Raw genomic sequence first — 25,063 nt, forward strand, 5'->3', positions numbered from 1 at the left:
CTTGTATTAGCCTTTGGTATAGAGATGATTCTCACGGACGTTTGCTGTTAGATATGGCTACACTTTTTTGTAGAGTATTAAACAGTGTCTTGTACCGGAATGTGAGTATTACATATGGAGATATATGAAATCAATGATCATGGTCATATACATTTCTCTGCTGGCCGGTAGATGGACATGGATAGCTGGTCCTCGATTGTGCAGCAAATGCTGAAACATAGAAACAGAGTTAAAATGAATGTTTATATGGGATTGTTGCTTTTTTTTTGCAGACATGAAAGTGTTTCTTTGTCACATTTGCTGTCGCTTGGCTGTGTTTTCTGTCTGTAATGCAGACACTGCTGCAGGGTCATAATCCAGACTTCTATGCATCTCATTTGAATTCTATTGACCTAGATATACTGTAAATGAAAATGCTTGAGGAAAGCTTATTAATACAATGCTGCTTACTCCACCAGATCAACCCATCTGCAGGTCACGGATGAAGAAAAAAAATTGCTATCATAAGTTAGTGGCCCCAAAATAACAAGACTTCTCATAATGAAACCAATTCTGTGGCACACATCACAAGTAGTGTAATTTTATATGGTGCCCACGTTTAAAGTAGGATAATTTATTGACTGTGCCCTGCTTTATAGAGCTGTCAAAATATACATCTTTAGTTTTTTTTTTTTTCTTCCTTACATGTGTGTAAATTTAAAGCAGTGTGCCTCCAGCTGTTGCACAACTACAACCATGGTTTTACATGGAGCTTTTAACTTTTTCATTTTGCCCCACAAACTGCCCGCAGTACCTTATAAATTTACGGAATTGTGTTCTGGCCATGCGATGCCACTATATAAAATATCTAATCATTGTAGCGTGGCCAATTGCAGTCACAATACGCCAGTCTACCTACCGGCCAGGCTTCATTGATATGAGTGCGGGAGGGGTGGTCAGGTTGTGGGGCAAGATACAGAAGACGTTTTTGTACCCTACATACAACTTTTACCTAAACATATACAAGTAAATGGGCATGGCACATGTGTCTCCCAGTTCTTCTAATATGGTTAGTAATGGATTCACAGCAGTTGCACTATTGTGCCAAAAACCTGGTACAAGTATCTTAATAAATATGGACCTATATACGGTAGATATCTTACACAGAGATAAGATATATACAAACTAGGGATCGATCGATTATTGGTTTGGCCGATATTCACTATTTTGGACGTTATCGGTAATTGCCGATAATCCCCTGCATCGCCCCGGCCAGAGACCGCAGCTGCCGCTGCCCCATTGCCTCCCCGGTTTTATAATTATCTGTTTCAGGGCCCCGGGGTCCACGCTACTTCTGGCTTCTGCGGCATCCTGTGTTACGCTGTGCGCTGCGCAATGACGAGTGACGTCCTCAATGCAATGTTACCGACCGTGCGCAAAGTGATAGTTCAGGACACCGCCGGAGCCAGAAGTAGTGTGGACCCCGGGAACAGGTAATTATAAAACTGGGGATGGGGGAGGCAATGGGGCAGCGGCGGTGGTTGGACTAAGGACCGGCAGGGGAGAGAAGCGGGCGGCGGTGGTCTCTGGGCAGAGGATAGGCAGGAGGACCCAGGACAGGCAGGGGGAGAGAAGCGGGCGGCGGTGGTCTCTGGGCAGAGGATAGGCAGGGGGTGGGAGGGGGGGCGGCGGTGGTAGGACTCAGGAGGACCCCAGGACAGGCAGGGGCAGGGCTGTGGAATCGGTAGATAAATGTTCCTACTCAGACTCCGGAGTTTTCTGTCCTTCCAACTCCGACTCCTCTGTATTAATATGTAAATGTATTTTATACATTCCTTGAGGGAAAGAAAGGCAACATACATGTAATTACCACAGGATTACTGGCTGGGAAGCCAACAGTCTACTGTATTGAACAGTTTGTGTGCTGATCTACTGCTGAAGATAGGGTAGTGGGAGGATCCAGGAAGGGGCATTTATTATAAAACAAGATTTCCCTAGTAGAATCCCATAGTAAAGTTTAAAGGGGTACTCCGCCCCTAGACATCTTATCCCCTATCCTTTGGATAGGGGATAAGATGTCAGATCGCCGGGGTCCCGCTGCTGGGGACCCCCGGGATCGCCGATGCGGCACCGCGCTATCATTACTGCACAGAGCGAGTTCGCTCTGTGCGTAATGACGGGCGATACAGGGGCCGGAGCATCACTACATCACGGCTCCGCCCCTCGTGATGTTTAGGGGCGGAGTACACCTTTTAAGCTAACAATCGAATTTACAAGTTTTTATAGCCTTAGCTGAATGGCAGCAGTTTTTCCAATGGTTTACAGCTTGTCTTGAACTATTGACCTCCATTCCCTTCACTTATGCAAGTGTCTCTAGTCCTGTAGAAAACATATTTCCTTAACCCCTTATCAGTGAGAGGCTAGGTTACCCATGGGTTCCCTGTAACAGCAGAGCACAACACTATGGAAAGTATAAGTATTGCCGCTCCTAATTGTGTGTTGTGTGCCATATAGTAAAGCACATGTAAAGCATGCTTCTCACTTAACGTGTTCGTTTTGCGGTTACGTGAGGCACTGCATGCATTGGTCTTTATTGTTATAGTAGAGAATTCATTAATTACAACTTTTTGTGAATTGGGACATTTAAACTTGCTTTTTTTTTTTTTTTTTTTTTTATATATTCCAATCTAAATTTAGTAGGAGTCGGAGTCGGTGCATTGTTTGCCGACTCCGACTCTGATTCCCGACTCCACAGCCCTGGGCAGGGGGAGAGAAGCAGGCGGTGGTGGTCTCTGGGCAGAGGATAGGCAGGGGGACCCCAGGACAGGCAGGGGGAGAGAAGCGGGCGGCGGTGGTCTCTGGGCAGAGGATAGGCAGGGGGACTCAGGAGGACCCCAGGACAGGCAGGGGGAGAGAAGCAGGCGGCAGTCTCTGGCACAGCAAAAGCCGCTGCAGTTCATTGATTTAAAGCGCCCGCTTTAAGTCAATGATCTGCAGCAGTGTTGCCGGGGGGCTGGTGAGGGTGGGGATAAATAGCCGATTACTTATACCAGAATATCTGTATAAGTAATCGGCTATCGGCCTTAACCTCCACAGACTATCGGTATCGGCCCTAAAAAAATCTATATTGGTCGATCCCGAATACAAACACAGTATTACTAGATTTGGCCTTTGCCTAGGTTCTTGTTGAGCTCTTGTCAAGCACTTAATAAGAAACACCTAGTTAGGCTAAGTTCACATTGCCATGCTGCTCGCTAGAGAGACCTAAAAGATTGTATATGTTGGTATAGTTTTCGTATAGCCTGCAGTCTGATGCTTCTGGTACAATAACACTTCCATTGAGCGGATCTCTTCCAGGACAGCAAGTGACCTATAAGTTTTAGCTTCTTAGCTGCCCACAAGTCACTACTACCAATGTGTAGAGGAGAGGAGTTTGCTTTAATATTGTCTGGTACTGTGTATTGGGCAGCTTAGTGCTATGAGCATGGCCATTGTTCCAGGGCAGTACTTGTACACTAAAAATGGATTCAGATTGGGCCAGAAGCAGTTTCCCAACCAGTGTGCCTCCAGCTGTTGCAAAACTACAACTCGCACAATACTGGGACAGACTTTGACATGTGTTTTGCAGCTCAGAGCTGAGATTTCTCTGGTGTAAAAACAACTTGTACAGCTACAGCCCTGACCATGGAATTTTATAACCCAAATATTGGTTAAGGACCTCGTGCTTGTCTTTTCCTATCCTGCATATACTTTTCCATGATGCAGTTATAAAGGGGCAGCAGGCTGCTACATTCTTTCTGACATGAAAGCACAAAGTGCTTCTAGCTTTTGTTTATTTTTGAAATGCCTAAAAAAAAAAAAAAAAAAAAAAAAAAAATTTTGAAGTGAAGTAGAACAGATGCCTTTGAAGTGACATGAGGGTTAATGTTGTACTATGAGAAATGTGTTTTTACGCAGAGTACCTGTGCTTACAATGAACCCTTCAGACTGTGCATGCTTCTCATGGTCATGTAACAATGGTTATAAATAGGCTGTTTATGAAGCAATACTTAACAATATGCTAGGATTGTGTAAAAGATAAAGTAATGTGGAGTGTGCCATGTGACTAATAGGTGATTTTGCCTCCTTTTTCTTTTTCCAGTGTTTAGTGTCAGTGATGAGCGATGGGGTATGATGTAACACGCTTCCAGGGTGATGTGGACGAAGATCTTATCTGCCCCATCTGCAGTGGGGTTTTGGAGGAGCCAGTTCAAGTAAGTGCTACACAATTATGTGGTAAAGGATTCTATTATTTCATGTGGATGTTGCAGTGTTTTTTATTATGCTCCTCTATTATCTGTCTTTGCCTCTTGGGTCTCTGCACAAGATGTCATATTCACTCATTTAATGAAGATGAATGACAAAAACTTGGCCAGAGTAACATCTCCTGAAATCTTCGTACTTAAAGCGTGCCTTTCAGAAGATTAAAAAAAAATCCAGGCTTACTGTGGAAGTCTGTGCAGAGAAATGGATGGATCTCTTGGCTGGCTGGGGAGTGGAGCAGAATGCCACCCGCTTCGCCCTCTAATGATTTGGGATTACAGTAGGTCTCTGAAGTGAGACCCAGTGCGATCACCAACTTTTTACATGTCTGATCAACTTGTCAAAAGTTTTTTTTAATGACAGTATAAGCATTGAGCCATTCTGCTAAGTGAGCATGTAGTTTCCCTGTTGGATTCTTGAGTGCCGGTCACATGGCTAGTCGGTGTCTTGATTCCTCTGTTCTATCTGCACGGTCTAAGATGGCTTGCTTGGGTTAAACACTTCGTGAATGGCATCATGTTCCTCTATCCAGCTGTAGCTTCCAAAGGTATAAGAAAGCAATACAGATCTTTATGCTGTTTTTGGTGGCCTGCAATGTATTACAGCTCTACAAGTAGTAAAAACTCTTGCTGCTCTGGCAATTTAAGGGACTTTAAAAGTTCATAAGAAGCAAAGTGAGATGTGTAGCAGTTGAGTAGATTCATAGCAGAGTTAACGTTCTGGAGAGATTCGTTTTATTAGCCGACATCGCTAATTTTGAATTATCCGCTTCTGTGCAATGGTGTAGGGACCCAGCAATACCTGCCTTCATCCTCTCTGCACAGATGGGACCTCTGTGCCCATGTTGGCATATCTGTGCGGAGGAGATGGAGGCAGGGAAGCTATGTCGGGTCCCTTGAATTGCTAGAGTAAAAATCTTTTACTAGTTTAGTAGGGGTGAACCTGCTGCCAGTTTACCTTTAATAACTGGTGGTGATGAACCTGTGGCTCTAATTCAAGTGCCCCCACATTAGTGGTATCCTAAAGGTTGTAAAAAATGAGCGCTTGGTGTATGACAAAAACTGCTGTGGAGAGAGGTCACAAAAAAATCCTGGTGCCGATTTGGGCATTACTCACTGCTTTCACCCAGTGTAGTGCACGTGTATTATTGATGCATTTAGATGTTTGCAATGGTTTTGCACTTGCCAGATGCATTAATTATTTAGTTGTGTACATGAGGTCTCTGAAATGTGCTTCTGTAAGTGTCATGTATCTAGATAGACCCATGCCAGTGTGTCAGATGCATGCACAAGATAGGATTGAGTTCTAATGCATAAGACTTGTTAGGCTGGGAGTAAAAGACCCTCCCTCCCAAGTATTCTGCTTTTATCTTATGTCCGAGGTTTATATCGGAGTGTGCCGGAATAAAATCTGTGCAGACATGAATTGCACTCTAGAAGACTGCACAAGAAATCTAGTAAATCAGGGCTTTTCTGAATCTGTCTATTTTTAGGAAATCTAAGTTATGTTTAGAAATATTCCACAAGGAAAATTGCTAAGAGCTGAAGTGTTTACTTTTCCATTCCTGTCTGACAGGAAATAGCTTTAATTTCTCAAACATTTTCTTCTTAAAGGACCAGGTCTCCCCCTACATACAAGTGTGCGCTTAGATCAGAAGGTTTTTGTCCTTTAGGAGAAGTAATGGTGAATGTAGCCTGCGCTCATGCTGAGGTTTTTTATTTTTTATTTTTTTAGGTGCCAGGTGTATGTCTAAAAGGGTTTTTATACATTTTTCAAATCTGCTTTTTCTATTTGAGTATTATTTAAAATTAAATAAGAAATACTGGAATAACCTGTTTTTAATCATGTTTTTTTCCTCCCAAGATTTGAGTTTGCTGTTATTTCACTCCAGTGGCTAACAACCTGTCCTGGCCATGTGGTGGAGACACAAGTGTTTCTCTTTAGGTGACACCACTATAACTATACTCAGCCCCGGCTTCTTTGTCAGGTATGGAGTAATACAGCTGCACGTTTGCAGTGGTTTAAATGTACATAGATCCACCTTCACAGTTAGATTACTGCCGGGTCACAAGGTCAGCAGTACATCTAATTTGCATAATAATTACAGCATTCATTTACATAAGGAGAAAAGAAAGGAGAATGTAGTTTGATTCATACATTTGTGTATAGAACGTTGTAGCCGGGTAGGATTCATACATTTGTGTATAGAACATTGCAGTAGGGTATGTACTGGCTAACATATCTTAGCATGTAGTGCTGCGCGTTGTTACAGACACATTGGCCGGCTTTGACAGTAGTTGGGTATGTTACGGCTGGTGGTAGTCAGCTGTGGTAATGTTTGTAAGAAGCGATTTACCCTCCAGCATTGTGCATTGTCGACCTGTCCGTCTGCAGTGGATGGCCAGCAGGGTAAGTGCGCTGATAAGTCCAATAGTATTGTTGCCGGATTAACAGATCACTTGCTCAGACTGGTACTGTGGGTCCAACATGGACCCTGGGAGTTTGGTGGTACCACTGGGTCGGTGTATGGCCATTTAAAACCCTACAGCTAAGGCGGTTGTGGTGATAATGCAATGATTTATCGGGCACTTGCAGCACTGGAGACCACCCTTCGGTGCCCACGCTGAGTCCCTGTGTGCTAATGCTAACGCGCGCACATAACATTAATAAAACCACTGTGTGTTTTGAGTGCTTGGGGGAATGAATTGCAAGCCCATTTGTCAATATGCGCCATCATAGTTTTGGAATTGCTGGTAGGGTAAACTTTTCTAATAGTTTCGGAATTGCAGGGTGATCCGAATTACAGAATATGTTCTCATTTCTTTTGTCCTAATGTAAATGCATGCTGTAATTATTATGCAAATTAGATGTACTGCTGACCTTGTGACCCGGCAGTAATCTAACTGAAGGTGGATCTATGTACATTTTAAACCACTGCAAACGTGCAGCTGTAATACTCCATACCTTATGAAGAACCCGGCACTGGTTTGAAACCTTTGTGTTGCACCCCTTTTATGAGTTGCCAATAAAAACCCAGATAGTTTTTAAAAAAACATTCTTGGAATATTGGTCTTCCTTGGGATTTGGCACCATCTTACCCGTCCGAAATTTTTCCCTTTATTACTCTTCCAATAAGAGACCTGGAGCAGTTAGCAAAGGAAGAGTGATCCAACATTCCGGCTGAGAGGTGTAAGAAGCTTATTGATGGTTATGGGAAGCGACTGATTTCAGTTATTTTTTTTCCAAAGGGTGTTCAACCAAATATTAAGTTAAGGGTGCCAATAATTTTGTCCAGCCCATTTTTGGAGTTTGGTGTGACATTATGTCCAATTTGCTTTTTTTTTTTTTTTTTTTTTTTCTCCCTTTTTCCTCCCTTTTTGATTTAGGTAAATACGTTAATACACAAAAGGGAATAAACATGTGTATAGCAAAATGTGTTACTGCAATCCTTTTCTGTGAGAAATACTTAATTTTCTTGAAAAATTTCAGGAGTGCCAACATTTACGGCCACAACTGTGTGTGTGTGTGTGTGTGTGTGTGTGTGTGTGTTTGTATATATGCACATGAATAAATACAATATTCTCAGTGGATACCATGTACTGTCCTAGTTGGCTCTACTATTCTAGTTATATACTCTGAAATACGTGGAGAACCTAAACCTCAAACAGTGCAAGCCAGAATAAACACTCATACTGGATGACTTGTTAGTTTCAGGTCAGATCAGTAATGGCTTTAATCTTCCAGATATGAAGTTTCACATTTTGTGGCAAGTGTACAGCATATATATCATAACGTACATTGGTTTTCATGCAGATCTTTTTCCTCACAGGCTCCCCATTGTGAGCACGCTTTCTGCAATGCCTGCATCACACAGTGGTTCTCTCAACAGCAGACTTGTCCCGTGGACCGTAGTGTTGTGACTGTAGCACATCTACGCCCAGTCCCGCGCATCATGCGGAATATGCTCTCTAAGCTCCAGATTACATGTGATAACGCTGTTTTTGGCTGTACCACCATTGTGCGACTGGACAACCTCATGTCTCACCTCAACGACTGTGAACACAACCCAAAGCGACCGGTGACATGTGAACAGGGATGCGGGTGAGTCCATGTTTTGAGATGCCTATGTTGTTGTGGGTGAATAACTCTGTAAAACATCCTTTTAAGCTGGCAGTCTTGTCTAGTCGAAGTATAGAAAAAAACCCTGAAGAACACTCTACCAAGACATGGTCCATAGATGTGGTATTGAATGTGTGTTCTTTTAGCATCTGTCAGCCTGGTATATTGATATATTATAGAAAAAAAAAATGTCCCTCCCCTGAAATCAGTCACAAATGAAGTACTTATACAGTGGCATATGTTGCAGCCTTTCATTGGACATAAACATCAGAATCATCCCCTTCCTCCCGATCTACATAGAATCTGTCATTTAGGGCTGGTGGACCACCCCAATGACTTGGAGCCCTGTTTATGGCCAATTTTAAAGACATGGCTACTCTGAAATAGTGTAGCCATTCCGAATGAGTCTTCAATTGGGAAGCATGAAAGCAGTGACAAGATCTCTTTGGTAGCTTTGTAAATGTACTGTTGTATGTTTATGTATTCAGAATTCTGCTGGTTGCAACATTTAGCAAACATTTAGCCAGTTTGTCTGACACATCCCTAAGAGCTTAGCTCCACTCCTCATGTATTAAGACTTATGAGGTTCCTGTACAGTGCCTTGGCACTAAGATATCACCTGGACAAGCCCAAACAAACGCTAAGCCAGCAAGGAATGCATATAGTAATGCAATGTATTTAAGAGCTTACTAAACTTTAGAAGCAGGTTCATGATTCGAATTGTATGTAATCTGGAGTATGAAGGACATATGTTTAAGCATGCATGTGGATGATGTGCCCACGTGGACTATCCAATGGCAGCATGATTTTGTCAGTAATACCATGGCTTTACTTGCAAGATTAGGCAGCTATTGACCACCATGTGTGAGCACAGATTTATCGACGCACAGTAGCTAAAGGAAAGTTACTTGATCTTGAAGAGCAAATAGTTTGATCCACAGTTTACAGGAATATCTGAATATTTGCAGCCCCCTAGCAATAGGGTTTAGCATGCTATCTCCCAAAACCTGCACATCTGTGATCACATCACTTCACTGAGGCAGCTCTTGCGCTCAAGCAGGAACTGACTCAGAACCCACTAGATAGACCATAAATGATGGTGAAACTATTTATTGGATGTTACAATCCCAATAATATTGAGAGCAGGTTTTAATGGAAATTATAAACAAGGATAAGCTTAATAGTAACAATTAACAAAGGAAAAGAGCTTCAGAGCTAACATGTTCATCTCCTGTATTTGACTCATTTTATTTTAAACAGAAAAAGGAGACAGGTAAACTAGCATTAAAGTAGATCCTCCTAGATATATCCTCCATTTGGTCATGGTTGGTTGCCCTGGTTTCTGGTTCTATGAAGAGAAAACCCAGGTATAGTTTGTTTCTAACGACAGGTAAACTATAGGGTGGGCAGTAAGGTTAGGTGCTGTTGCTAGGTGGCTGCCTACCTATCACTAGCAATGAGGTAGAGTAGCACACACCTGGTGGTAGCCCTCATGCACTCAAGACGTCAGGTTTCTAAGGACACCAGTAGAGGACCATTTAGCAAACTTCAAGATGGATCATTGGGGAACACCTATCAACAGCTTTGGCTGTCACTGCTCCTCTTAATGAATGGTCCTTATAGATACTCTTATTAATGCCTGATTCCTGCATTACTCCTAATATCCAGCCTCTTAAAGTATTAGATGAGGCTTTACAGAAAGGAGATCAGGAGGTCATAGAGATTTGATCTTTCCTCTATATAGGACAGAAGAGTCTAATTGAAGAGTAACAACCACACACATCGATTAATCCAGATCTGTGACCAAGGCTGGCTGCCATGGTTAGGAGACATGCAAGTTTAATTCTTATTTCTCTTAAATGGGCCACATTCTCCAGTGAGGAACTCCTAGTTTAATGGTAGTTCAACATTCCAAGTAGAGGAATTCTTGGGATAGAAGGTTGAATTGTTGCAGCCCCTCTCAGTAACCCCCCCCCCCCCCCCCCCCACTGCCTCTGATGGTTTTATATCCCATACCATTGTCGAGTTTCTTAAGTCTGCCTTGAAGCCCATGGGATGATTTTAGAACATATCCAGAGACCCAGGGGAAGTATCCAACAATTTCATCCGGGAACCTGTTAGAACTTCACATTTAATGCTTTACTTAAAAATACCAGTTTAATAGTATTCACAATATACAAAAACTCAAGCGCCACCATTGGCCACATTGTAGATTTTGAGTGAGAACAATTATCACATATATTACTGTTGTGAAATAGTTACAGTGCACAGGTCATAACTCCAAACAGGATCCTTTCATGTTTTCTAAAGTGATTTCTGCAAAGGGGATCAGCATGTATCATCCATCAATACTCTGCTCATCAGTTTTGCACATGTATCCCCAACATATCCATTGAAATGATTGCACATTCATCCATAGAAAGGCAATCTCTTGAGCCCATATCATCTATTGTATTACGCACATAGTACTGTGACATTTTTTTGCACATAGTCCCCTTGACTCGAATTGCATTTAATCCAGCAACAAATCAACAAAATCACCCATTCTGGGCACAGCAATATTCCAACTCTTGAAAACCTTTTATAGTTAGTTCCAAAGTGCTGTATTCAGGTACTATGCGTTTCATCCACCAATTGTCAGGGATTTTTTTTTTGTAGTGTCCCCTTATCAGAACTTTAAAATGCTTTTGAGCGGCCGTACAACAGCTGAATTGAGCAAACTTTATCTATACTAACCACTCCTCTCCTCTTATGTTCTACCTTTTTTGCGCGTAATGGACACATTAACACTATGACGGGACTAATACGGTCGGTGCACTACTTGATCAGGGGCAGAGGGAGGGTCAGTGGATGACTGGCTTGTTTTATGGTTTGCAAGATCTGCAACAATGAGGACCGAGGGGGAAGTACATTAAGGGTAGCGTCACACCTAGAGTATATGCTGCATATTGCACGGTGCAGTGAGGTTTGGAGGTGGGCCGCACTTCAGTCACATCACTATGCTGGCCCCATCTCCAAACCTTACTGTGCACACAGGGCTGCTGCAGGTAGTGCTGTGTCTGCTCATAGGAGAATGTGCAGCGTGAAATACTACTCTGCGTATATGCTACGTGTGACCCTACCCTAAAGTTACACAGCCAAGTCCAAAGGAGGAAAGAGCATTTGCTTTCAGATATCCTTTAAGTCTTAAGTCCCCCCCTCCCCCCCCCCCCCCCCCCCCCCCCCCCCCCCCCCGCAATAAACCATTAGGTCTCACAATTCCTCGTTAAGGCAAAAAAAAAGTCTGTTTCTGGAGCATTTGGTTTACGGTAAGAGTTGCAAGATAATGCATCTGCATTCTCATTGTAGTAGCCAGGAACATAATTTACCTATAAGGCTGGATAATTCTCTTGAAGGGGTTTCCAGGGACAGACACTTATCCCCTATCCACAGGATGGGCAATCTGACCCTGGCTCTATGAAAGGAGCACCAGAAATTCCAGAGTTCTGTACTCGCGTCTCTTTGGCGCTCCCATACAAATGAATGAATTCCGTCTGCAGCACGTGCTCCTCTCATAGAGCCATGGTCCTGTTCTGAAGATTGAAGGTGGGGACTAGAAGAAGCAATCATTAGGTTGCTATGTCTTGTTCAGTATCGGCGATCGTCTTGTACATCCTGGCTTTGCAGGCTGCACAGGAAGATAAGCCATCCTGCACGCCGGAGGCTGGTAAGAGATCTTTGTCGGCCATTTGTACTCATCAGACCCCAGCGATTGCATTACAGTGGTCTGATGACCTAAACCAAATGGCACCTCCATTTTAACTATAGATGCACTAATCACAGCATTCATAGGGTTAATCGTGAACATTGGCATAATCACAGATGACCACCTTCATCAGTGAGTCCAAGGCTGCTTATAGCAGTCGGAATTTACCCGCAGTACCTGTGCTCTGTTCGTAATTGGGACATAAATGTACAGAGCTGTGCGCAGTGTTACTCACAGTGCCATACATTTACAGTACATATCCTTAAAGCGTACCTGTCATAGTGCAATAAAAAGAAAAAAGTGATGTTACTCAGGACCCAATCCTGATCATGTGCATATAATTTTTGTGTCTCGGACCTATCCGTTTTATCTTCTCCTAGTAAAGCTGGATGCTAATCAGCATAGCTGTCACTTTGTGTGTCATTCATCTTTCACAGACTCCTGAATGTCTGATCAACTTCTTTGTCATTCAGGAGTCCGAGAAAGCTTTGACTATTTCAGCATGCTGGGAGTTGTAGTTTAGTAACAACTGAAGCTGCAATGTTTGTAAATAACTGTGTTAGAACCGTGTTGCCTCCAGCTGTTTTAAAACTACAGCTCCCAGCATGTCCACACATCCTTTTATCTGTGGTTTTGCATACACAATAGAAATCTCCTATACTGGATACCAGTATGCTTTATGGCCGGTATCCAGTATGCTGTAAAATCTAGACTAGTCTGTCTGGCTAAAAGACAGGCGACCCCTAGTGGTGGCTATTTTGAGCTTGAATTTCAGGTGAAAATTAAAAAAAAAAATTTAACAGGTGTATATTGTGAAATGTCCTGCAATATATGAAAAGTTTTTAACCATGACAGTGCCTCATTAAGGGGTTAAGAAACTGTATAGATCACACATTGAGGACCTGCCTCACTGAACCATCTCTTTTAATGACAGGAAAAAACTGGCTGATCCACACTTCCTTCAAGAATTCCTAATGTTGTGATACATTACACTTAAATGGAATGTGTCACTAAATATATATATATTTTTTTTTTCTTAAAGATTTCCAAAAATATTTAAAAACACATTTAACCTTTAAGAAAAAATTTCACTTGTCAGAAAATCTGAAATAATTATTAGTTTTCTGATATCCCACTGTTGACAAGTAGGGGGAGCTAAAATGAGAATGTGAAGAGAAAGTAACTTGAAACTTGGCTGCTGCAAATATGACCCACCCTCTCTCCCTGCTGTTGACCTCACATCTCCCTTCCTCTTGTGTCTGTGCAAGAGGAGGGGGAGAAATTTCACTGTGCCGCACAATCTCCTTGGTGACTGAACATTAGTAAAGTACAGCTGCTACAGATTAATGGTGTGTGTGTATATAATATAATCTTCTGTTAAAATGTCATCCACTGGTACTGTAATATGCTGCATCCACAGATCTATTCCATGGTTCACAGTCTAATGTAAACATGTCAGTCTGCAGTGACCCAGTAAGGGACAGACAGTCAGTGATGCCCGCATGATCAGTACAGAGACACATGCAGACTCTGTACTGAGCGTAGCTCTCACACACTGCTTTCCTAGGCTCCAGAAGGGCACGTGATATGCTTTGCACTGAAACGTTTAGAATAAAGGAACCTGGTAAAGCTGTGCGTTAAGCCCTTTAATGACTCATGGCCCTGTAATTATAAGAGAACCTGACTGTCTCACACAGCTTTCCCAGGATCCTGAATGGCATGTGATCTGCTTAGTACTGACACATTTCTGTCCATTAGGGGCTTGGAAAAACTGTGTGTGACAGTCAGACTCTGTTATAATTTCAGGGCCGTGAGTCATTATAGGTTCTGACTGCCACACACAGCTTTCCCAGGCTCCTTAATGGCCAGAAATGTTTCAGTACTAAGCAGATCAGGAGCCTTGGAAAGCTGTGTGTGAGGAGGTCTACATATTGAGGAGGCTGGGGCTGTGCAGGGAGCTGAGCATCAGGACTGACAGGCAGGTCATAGGTCAGCAGTGGGGCGGGGGCTGAGGGGTAGGATGACTGAAGGGACTGCAGTATATTCTCTCCTGTCTGATGTCTGCAGAGTGAGCGGAGAGGAGACCAGGGCAGGACTGTGTAATGTGTGACTGTGTGCGGCCCCTCACCCATCCACCTCTCTGATGTTATCTCCTCTATTGATAGGTCACTGCTCCTCAGGGACTTCAAGAAAATGGCTCTGGCTCCCCTTTCATTTCACTAGCCTGCACTTTGCACATGTGCAGTAAGCAGTCAATGCTTTTCTGAGACACACTCAGTCTTAACTTTCCTATGCCCTTGTGCCTGCCATAAAGCAATTGTGTAAGTGTTGTGAAGTGACACACCACAAAGAGGCTACAATATGGCAGCCCCCAGTACACACTTTATTAATAAATAACATTAAAACTACATGGTCCTAAAATGAAATTCATAAATGAAATGCTTTATCTTGTTAGAACAATCATATTTATTATACAAATGGTGACACGTTCCCTTTGATAAATCTAAGCCAAGGTCTTTATTTTTAAACTGTGTGAGAGAAAAAAGTGATTATCCCACAGCAGCCAATCACAGCTCAGCTTTCACTTTACCAGAGCTTGTTAGCTGAGCTGTGATTGGCTACTTTTGAAAAATCGCTTCACTTTTTCACAGTTTGACAAATCTGAGCCCATGAGTAAAAGTCTCTTTTGAATGAAAGGGTCAGAAATCACCACACATGACTTGGCTTCCACCAATCCATTCAAGGCAAGGGACAGTGCATCCTTGTCCTGTCTCTGGGTGAGAACAGGCACTTGGGGTCCCAATGTTCTTGGCAATATAACAAATACATATTTGGTATAGTAATATTTATGTCATGCCAACAAATTTACTATTTTGAGGGTACAAATAGATAGGATGATCATAAATTACAATATTACATACTAAATATTCAAACAGAAGGAGTGAGTGTCCTGCGCACGAGCTTACAATCTGAGAAATGGGGATGAGACAAAGGGAATAAAGTGCTTTATTGATACAATGGTCCCGTCATGTTCTATAAATGGGGTAGATCATCTGAAAGTTATTGAACCAGTGATCAACCAATCTCTGAATGTCTAAAGAGCATAGGGGGCACGTGTTGCTAGTAGGGGAGACCAATTATGGAAAGTTTTGGGCCAGCTTGAAGAGATGTTCCTTAAGCCCTTAAGGACCAATACAAATAAACCTGTACACCCCTGAAAGACCAGGCCTGTTTTTTCAAATCGGGGATGTCTGTCTTTATTAGAGAATAACTCTGGTAATGTTTTGCCAATCACAATAATTCTGACATTGTTTTTTTGTCACAAGTTGTCCTTCATGTACATAGTAAAAGTAAGCCGATATCATTTGTAGTTTTTATTTATTTTTTTTATTTTTTTACAATGCAAAAAATCATGAAATTTTTACCAAAAATTACGATTTTTTTTTTGCTATTTTAACACTAATAGGTTGCATATATTTATACTTACTGACCAAATAGTTTATGAAACTTATACTTTCAGATGTCTACTTTATTTTGACATCATTTTTTTGTTTTTAATTCACATTTTAAATTAATTAGAAGCCTAACAATTTAACTTGAAATTTGAAAAGTACATATTTTTTTATGTGCTATGCAAGGTTTGCAGAAATTTAAAAGGTAGTAGAACATAGGACCCCATTTTAAAAACTAGACCCCTCAAGGTATTCGCTAGGGGGTACAGTGAGTATTTTAACACCATAGTTTTTTGGCAGGAATTATTACAAAGTCAGTGTTAAAAATTCGAAATTTGCAATTTTTCACAAATGCATCATTTGGGGGGCATATTTGTTGTACATCACTTCTGATATTGAAAGAAATGCACCCTATATTTTATTTAGCTGCTTGTCCCATGTTCGGAAATACCCCCGCTTTGGCCATATATGGTTCCTTGGCCGCGTGGTAGGACTCAGGAGAGGAGCGCCATTTGGCTTTCAGGGCAGAACAGTACCCCCACCCCCACAAGTGACCCCATTTATATACCGCACCCCTACAAGTTATTGGCTGGACCAGGGACCTCTCTGATTGGTCGTTGGTCGGCTGGCAGTATAACGCATCTGTCTGTGACAGTTAAGGCTCCTGATGGATATATCCGCCATGTTGTGGGAATAAGCACCCGCTCATGGCGAATATATCCATCAATGCTGTGGCTGGGTAGCTCAGTGTGTCCGCTCATGATTGCTGGCGGGAAATCCGCCGCTATGAGGGGACACACAAATCTACCCAGCCGCAGCAGGGAGCTCATTACCGTGACTGCTGCATAATGTCACATGGTGGACATCCACAGCATATTACATGCTGCGGATGTCCGCCAATGTGATCCTACACATTATGCATTTTTATTTGATTCATTTAATAAATGTATTTTTAATAAATAAATATATATATATATATATATATATATATATATATATATATATAATATTAATTATATAATAAAACATTTTTTACACTTTTTAATGCTTTGGAATACTTGGTATTCCAAAGCATTGCAGTTATATGCTACCTGACAGTTTTCACTAGCAGGCAGCATATTAGGACGTACCTCTGGCACGTCATTTCAGACAATACCCAGGGCAGACCTGGGGGTCTTTGTAGGACCCCCGGCTGCCCAGGTATGCAGCAGCACCCCGCGATGCTCTGGGGTGCTGCAGGAGAGACAGAGGGAGCCCCCTCCTTCTGTCAGAACTCCTTACAGCGCGCGGTCACTTCTGACAGAGGCTGTAACAGTTAAACTGTTGGGAGTGAAGTGAACTTCACTCCCGGCAGTGCGGCAGGTCCCGGCCAGCCGCGGCCACACACAGCACCCCGCGATCGCGATGCGGGGTGCTGCAGAGGAGACAGAGGGAGCCCCCTCCCTCTGTCATAACACTTACAGCCCGCGGTCACTTCCGACCGCGGCTGTAAGGGTTAAAACTGCCGGGACCGAAGTTTACTGTGTGATACAGCTGAGTCCCTGCCGCAATCTCGTGGGTGCACGGGGCAGCACCCACGAGAATAACGGACGAGTATAGACGTCCAGGTGCCGGAACACCCGCCAACCTGGACGTCTATACTCGTCCATGGTTATCAGGTTAAGGGCATGTTTAAAACAATGGGGGAGATTTATCAAAACCTGTCGAGAGGAAAAGTTGCAGTTAGGATGGAGGGGAGAGTTTGGAGAAGGGAAAACAAATTATTAAAGGGTTACATTAGTCAAGTCGTGAATGCTTCAGAGCAACGTCAAGAGTTTGGGCTTTCAACAGTAAGTAAGGCCATGTTCACACTGCCGGAATTTCTGGCCAGAATTTCACCGGAGATTCCGGAGCAGCAGAGTCCTGTTGAATTTATTGGGATTTTGCTTCGCCGTGCACACGTCCCGGAATTTCCGTGCCAGATATTTCTGGCATGGAAATTCGATTTTCTGTGTTAGAAGAAAGAAGGAACGTGTTCCTTTTTTTTTCTGCGGACACCGCATGGAATGCATAGTCTTCTATGTGACCGCACATTAGCATGCGGTCCTCCGGTGCCTGCACTCTCCAGAATGTCCATACAGATTTTCCATGTGGACATTCCAGACTTGTGAATAAGGTTGAATTCTGGCTGTTTTTGAGGTGCACATGAACGTGAAAGCGACTGAATCTAGGGAAGGGAGCCTGAGTCTAGCATTACTCCAAGGCTGTAGTCGTGCTGCTCGGGAGTTATGGTAGTGCCACACATGGAAGGTAACAAATAAATATTTGGCATTGCCATAAGTTCACTATTACATGGACATCTGTATCTTCTCTCCATACACGGCTGTAATTGTAGTGTACACAGTCATTATAGGCAGAGCTACACATTCAATACCATGTAGATGTAATGGATCAGTCACATAAAAGCTGGAACGTTATGGTTATCCTGCTTCCAAACAGATACTCATTGGGGACAGCATTGTTCTTACTCTACAGGTGAAGCTTGTATGGATGCTTTAAAATGTCTAGATTAGCAGCTGAGCTCTGTAGGATTATCCAATGTGCATATCAGCTGCACAATGCTGGCTGTGTACGGTGCTGGATTAGAATAGTAAAATGTTTATAAGGTCAAGTATCCAAATGTATATTCTTTTATATATCAAGATACAAGAACAAGAATGTTGTAAGGAAACAAAGTGGCACTGGCAGAGTTTCCCAACCAGGGTGCCTCCAAGCTGTTGCAAAACTACAACTCCCAGCATGCCCGGACAGCCGAAGGCTGTCCGGGCATGCTGGGAGTTGTAGTTTTGCAACAGCTGGAGGCACCCTGGTTTGTAAACTCTGGACTGTGGTGATGAGCTATGAGCCACAAACGGGGTCTTCTGTAAGGACTGCTGCAGACACATAACATTCTTGGCTCCATATGTTGGTAAAATAAAATTTCCTCAGTTTCCATCCTCAGCAAATCTTCTTCTTTCCCTGAAGTTGTCCCGGTCACCTAAACCATCAAGTCATCTTTGTTTAATGGAGCCGTCCTTCAGAATCCCATTCTCACGTGCAGTAGAGCATTTCTGCATGTACTGCCACTGAAAGAGGTTGTATATACTTACTCTCATGGCTGAAGCAACATGTTAATGGGCCTAAACAGAATATTTTGTTTGCTGTTACTAGCTATTTATATGACGTATAATCTACCTCTTTATATTGCTTTCGCTCTGTCTGAATGCTTTGGAGTTTTAGGTGTGTGTGTGTGTGTGTGTGTGTTTTTTTTATATTGTGCACATATTGTACATTGTGTTTTTTATTTTATTTTTTTAAACAATTTAAATTTTAGTAACATAATTATTTTTTTTTCTTCTTTTAGTCTGGAAATGCCCAAAGATGAACTACCAAACCATAACTGCATAAAGCATCTTCGCTCTGTAGTGCAGCAGCAGCAATCTCGTATAGGGGAGCTCGAAAAAGCAGCAGCCGAGAACAAGCATCAGCTATCTGAGCAGGTAGTAGAGTGTCCTAATATTTAGGCTTTCTAAATTCTGTTGCAGACATGGCAGATTTCTGGTGTAGATGCAGTACACCTCTACAGAAAATGACCGTATCGTGCATGCAGAGAAAACAGACATGCTATGGATTATCAATGCCCTGGGCTTTCACCGTAGACTTGGCTCTATCAAAGTATAGGGCTGTGACTGATGGTGGATCGGCATGTTGTTGAGTTGCCAGACTGGTGGCGAGATCTGTAGTGAGCTTGCCCTTGCCATAGTAGAGGGTTGTGTGCTATGTGCATTACGTTTTTTGTTTTATTGTGGTTTGTACAGGCAGATACTCATACTGTAAATGATTTGTCACAAGTGTTCACACCCTTCTAACAAATGACGTAATCCATAAAACCTTGTGCACAAACTATTTAAAACTATACATTTATTTATTATGAGTTCTTTGTATTGCAGTGTACTGTCCCATTTATGATCTACTAGTACAGTGGTCCCTCAAGTTACAATATTAATTGGTTCCAGGACGACCATTGTATGTTGAAACCATTGTATGTTGAGACTAGAGATGAGCAAACTTACAGTAAATTCGATTCGTCACGAACTTCTCGGCTCTGCAGTGGATGACTTATCCTGCATAAATTAGTTCAGCTTTCAGGTGCTCCCGTGGGCTGGAAAAAGGTGGATACAGTCCTAGGAGACTCTTTCCTAGGAATGTATCCACCTTTTTCAGCCCACCGGAGCACCTGAAGGCTGAACTAATTTATGCAGGAAAAGTCATCAACTGCCGAGCCGAGAAGTTCGTGACGAATCGAATTTACTGTAAGTTCGCTCATCTCTAGTTGATACCATAACTCTATGGAAACCTGGTAATTGGTTCTGAAGCCACCAAAATGTCATCCAAAAATAGGAAAAAGTGAGGATTAAAGAAAAAGTAGAAAACTAATATAGATAAAGCAAATCCTAACATATAAAAGTAAGAAAGATCTGCTGGGAGCTGTAAATCACTGTCTATTTCAGTGTTTCCCAACCAGGTTGTCTCCAGCTGTTGCAAAACAACTCCCAGCATGCCCGGACAGCCTTTGGCTGTCCGGGCATGCTGGGAGTTGTAGTTTTGTAACACCTGGAGGCAACCTCTTTGGGAAACACTGGTCTATGTAGAGGAGAGAAGCTTCTTCAGGGTCCTGTACAGAACACGCAATGTCCTAAATAAAAAAGGAAAATGGAGCCGTCCTCACCTGATGCCCAAAGGAGAAGCTAACCCTGGCACAGGTAGAGAATACAGAACATGTAATACCTCCCTGTACTGTAGGGAGGCGCTACCAGACACCAGTCAGTGCATACACTTTAGGAATACACAGGTTTTGCCAGTGAAATATCCATTCTGATTGGTCGGTTCTTCCAGCCATTGACATGTTTTGCAGATTCCATAGCATTGTATGTTGAGTCTGGTTTCAAGTTACAATGGTCCAGAAAAGACCATTGTATGTTGAAACTATTGTATGTTGAGGCCATTGTAAGTTGAGGGATCACTGTATTAGTAGATATTGCATAGCAGCCTTGGAGGCCTTCAGTACACCCCCCTGCCTCTGTGGCAATCATTTGGTGTCCCAGGTGCTGATCAGAACTTTGTCAGGACTACCAATTGACCTCTTAGATGCTGTGATCATTATTGACTGCAGTATTTAGGGGTTAAATGACTGGCATGAGAGCTGGCTGTCAGTTGCTGATGGCACATGCCAGCTGCTTGGTATGGAGCTGGTTAAAGGAGACCTTTCCTTCTGCCACTTCACCGGTCCCACTGTAATCGCTCTCCTGTCCTCTGGCCCTGTTCTTCTTCCTGCTTTTGGTGCCTGACATGTCGCACTGCACTCGGCTAATATTCCTGGCTCCGCTGAGGCAGGACATTGCTGCGACTGGCCGTTTGCGGAATGCAACATGACCTGTCGAGCGCCAAGTACAGGGCCGGATATTTTTATTTTTTTCCCCCCTTTTTTAACACCTCTGCATCAATAAGGTAACATGTTCTTAGCAATAGATTTGTGAATATTTTGGATACATATACAAGAGTTTTCACAAAAGTTTAAACTTTTTTTTTTTTTTTTTTGTTTAAGTATAATCTTTTTTTACCTCTTTGAAATGTTTTCAGAAAAGGGACATTCAGCTTTTAAAGGCCTATATGAGAGCGATCCGCAGTGCCAACCCAAACCTACAGAACTTAGAGGAGACTATAGAGTATAATGAGATTCTTGAGTAAGTAATAACATTTTATGTCTTACAATTTACACTGCTTAATCTGAATTGTAATTGATGGTAAAAATAAACTCTCTAAACGTTCCCCTCCCCAGTCTATTCTGAGTGTAGCAGTCGGGCTCATCTTTCTGTCCAGCTGTTACTCTACAGGGACTCTATGCCGGTCACTGTAGTGGTTCCACATTTAGCTTAGAAAACTATTTCAACTTCTGTCTTTCACCCACAAATCTCTCCACAGTGCTTCACCTTTCCACATCTCAACCTAAATTCTGGTACATTAAACATTAATAAATCTGGGCAACTATCGGTGAGCATTGGTACTGCACTCGAGCATTATTCAAAGCTTCAGGAGAAAGATTTTCTATCGCAGTGTTTTCCACACAGTGTCCTGTAAATTCGCAAAGATGGATTACTCACAAGTTTCCTGCTGCGGACACCGTTGAGGTCAATGTAATCTGCTGCAGATTTTCTCCTGCAGAAAATCTGACGTAAAACCACCTTTGCTGCTCAAACCTGCAGTGGGAAACTCCTGGTGGGTGTTCCGCCTGTGTGAACATACTTGAACCAGAGTGCCTCCAAAACAACTCCCAGCATTCCCGGACAGCCTATATTCTTTGATATATCAAGATACAAGAACAAGAATGTTGTAAGGAAACAGTGACAATGGCAGTGTTTCCCAACCAGGGTGCCTCCAGCTGTTGCAAAACTATAGTTGTAGTTTTGCAACAGCTGGAGGCACCCTGGTTGGAAAACACTGTTCTAATGGGATGCAATCCTGCTTTTGGCACTGGTGTCTGTAATACAAGCAACTAAATTAAGGCCATCACTATGTCCAGGAGTGGAACATGGGCAGGATAAAGAGTAAAACAACTAATAGTTAAAGGGGTATTCCAGGAAAAAACTTTTTTTTTTTTTTTTTTAGATCAACTGGCTCCAGAAAGTTAGACTTGTAAATTACTTCTATTAAAAAATCTTAATCCTCTCAATAATCAGCTGCTGAAGTGGAGTTGTTCTCTGACTGGCAACAGTGCTCTCTGCTGACATCTCTGCTTGTCTCGGGAACTGCACAGAGTAGAAGTTTGCTATGGGGATTGGATTCTAAACTGGGTGGTTCCCGAGACATGTGTAATCAGAGAGCACTTAGACAGAAAAGAACAATTCAACTTCAGAAGCTTATAAGTACTGGAAGGATTAAGATTTTTTTAATAGAAGTAATTTACAAATCTGTTTAACTTTCTGGAGCTAGTTGATATATAAAAGTTTTTTTCCTGGATAACCCCTTTAAAGAAATCTGTCAGCTGTATTTGCTGCTAAGAGCTGCAGACACCATTGGATAGCTGTTGGGTGTTCAAGTAACCTGTACCTTTCCGGAAGCTGATGGTTATTGCAAAACTTGTAAAATTTGCCTTTTTTTTTTATTTCTCAGTGTCAAGGAGGCAGTGCTGAGCTTTGGAGGTGCCAAAGCCTTGCTCACAGCCCCCCTTTATTGTAACTTGAGCACTGTATGGCAGTCAACAGGCGGTGAGGGGGAGCACTAACGAGTGCTAGGCTGTTGCACTTAAACAGCTTAGCCCCACATTCTTGACACCTAGCTCAGAAAAAAAGGCAATTATATATGTTTTATAAACACAATGAGCTCCGAGAAGGGTACAGTTTGCTTTTATCAGCTATCCAATGGTAAAAAAAAAAAAACTACAAAATCTGACCACAAATATAAACACTATCAAAATGTAGCAAAAAAAATACATGACCACACAAATTAGTTCAGAACAAAAGTAACCCCCTACAAACACATAGAACACTTTAAAAACATAGCAGAGGGGAATTATTATACAAAATATGCATAGATGTAGAGGGTAAAAAAATATATGAAAGTAAATGGCCATATAAGGTGGGGTTGAAACTGCCCACTATAGATCACCAATGATTTCAAATTGGGTAATATGTCAGATGGGGCTAATGCCCCTAACCTCTAGATACCTATATCAAATCGCCTAAACTACACACAAATGGCAGACATAACAATACATGACCGTGGAAAGTATAACTAAAAGAATTTGAGGAATACCCATCACTGGGTAGTACTTGCAAAGTGAGCTGACACCACTAATGCTGTAGTCATATACAACAACATACCTACCTGCAACACTGACATCGGGTCAGGTGTTGCCGTGATGAGGTGGGGGGACAAAATGAGCTATTTATGTACAAATAAGAGGTACTGACCAATAAGCTATGAGAGCAGATGGCACCAAGCTGTTATGGCGTTTGAGATGCCGTGCTTCACCACTCCACTGGAACTGCATCATCACCCAAACCACCCCACAGCCGCAGGAAGCGGCCTCACTAAAGGAGAACACAGACCTGGGTGGCGAGGGCATGCGCACTCAAGCGCTCCCCGCTGTCCGGCCATATTGGATGTGGTCCTATGTACCCACAATTGCCGAATCATTGGAACCAAAAGACCAATACAGAAAAAATATACATAGAAGGATCAAAGAGCGAAGTGACAGAAAAAATATGCAATTAACTGTAAAAAACAAAAGCGACAAATATATAATAAAATGTATGGCCTAAGAAAATTTTTTATATAAACGGTAAGTTTATATCAATAAAAATTACCTATATCAGGAAATGCTGAGTGCATGAACAAAAATGAATATAATACTACATAATGTACTTGAAAAATATATAACAATATGAATGAAAAACCTTTTGTATGTGAAAGAGCAGTGCAAAATAAGACTAAAAACTACAAAATTGCATAAGTATATACTAGGGCTGCACGATATATCACAAAAGCAATCGAATCGCGATTTTTGCTTTTTGCGATATGGCGATACGGCCCCCCGGGAAAACATGCGATTATCTGCTCGGGCTGGCTCCCGTGGCGGGGGCTGCCTTAGCAGGTAAAAACTAATTTAAATACTAAGTCAGTGTTTCCCAACCAGGGGGCCTCCAGTTGTTGCAAAACTACAACTCTTAACATGTAGTTTCACAACAGCTGGAGACACCCTGCTAGAAAAACACTGAGCTAAGGGAGAAAAAAACAAACTTCTGGTCCCTGCAGATTCGTCTCCGTGCGCTCCGGAGTTTCCTCTTGGTACAGTAGGACCTTTGGCTGAAAAGGGAATCACTGGCCACAGTGGTGTCACGTGTCAAGCCAGTGATTGGCTGATGGGGAAAGGTCTTTTACTGCAGCAATACACTAGGTTTCCCGGGTCCTGCGGAAGATTTGAAATCCGCCAGGGAAACTCAGTGTATTACTTCAGTACCAGAATGTGACAGAAGGGGGGGGGAGGAATGTTACAAGGGGAGGAGAATGTGAAAAGAGGGGGGTGGGGGGTGAAATAGGTGGTGGGCATAAAATGAGTGGATAGATGTGAAATGGAGGCGATTGGACATGAAATGGGGGTGATTTTTTATTTTTATTTTTTTTATTTCAATATTTAGGCCCAAATTCGCAATCGCACATTTTCCCCATATTGTGCAGCCCTAGTATATACACAGGCAGGGTGCACGATTAAAAGACAACTGCAGCGGTATGACACTTATCCCCAGGATAAGGATAGGGGATAAGTGTTTGATTGCGGGGGGTCCGACTGCTGGGACCCCCTGCGATCTCCCTAACGGGGCGCCGCCATTAGCGCTCATGGTGTGCGCTAAGGCACGTAGCTGCGACCTAGAGGTCGACGGTGACACCC

At 42.5% G+C, this 25,063-nt stretch overlaps 1 protein-coding gene across 3 annotated transcripts in view; it reads left to right on the forward strand.

The window, feature by feature from the left end:
- The window catches only part of RNF41 (ring finger protein 41), a 62,197-nt gene that overhangs the window by 32,161 nt on the left and 4,973 nt on the right, over positions 1–25,063 (forward strand). For all 3 annotated transcript variants that reach the window (XM_056562304.1, XM_056562303.1, XM_056562305.1), the window contains exons 2-5: positions 4,121–4,232; positions 8,111–8,382; positions 18,980–19,115; positions 21,256–21,359. In XM_056562304.1, coding sequence (XP_056418279.1) covers positions 4,143–4,232; positions 8,111–8,382; positions 18,980–19,115; positions 21,256–21,359 — 602 coding nt within the window. In that variant the 5' untranslated portion in view covers positions 4,121–4,142. The remainder of the gene's footprint in view (positions 1–4,120; positions 4,233–8,110; positions 8,383–18,979; positions 19,116–21,255; positions 21,360–25,063) is intronic.

The sequence above is a fragment of the Hyla sarda genome, chromosome 2 (genome assembly GCF_029499605.1).
Source record: "Hyla sarda isolate aHylSar1 chromosome 2, aHylSar1.hap1, whole genome shotgun sequence".
Lineage (NCBI taxonomy): Eukaryota > Metazoa > Chordata > Amphibia > Anura > Hylidae > Hyla > Hyla sarda.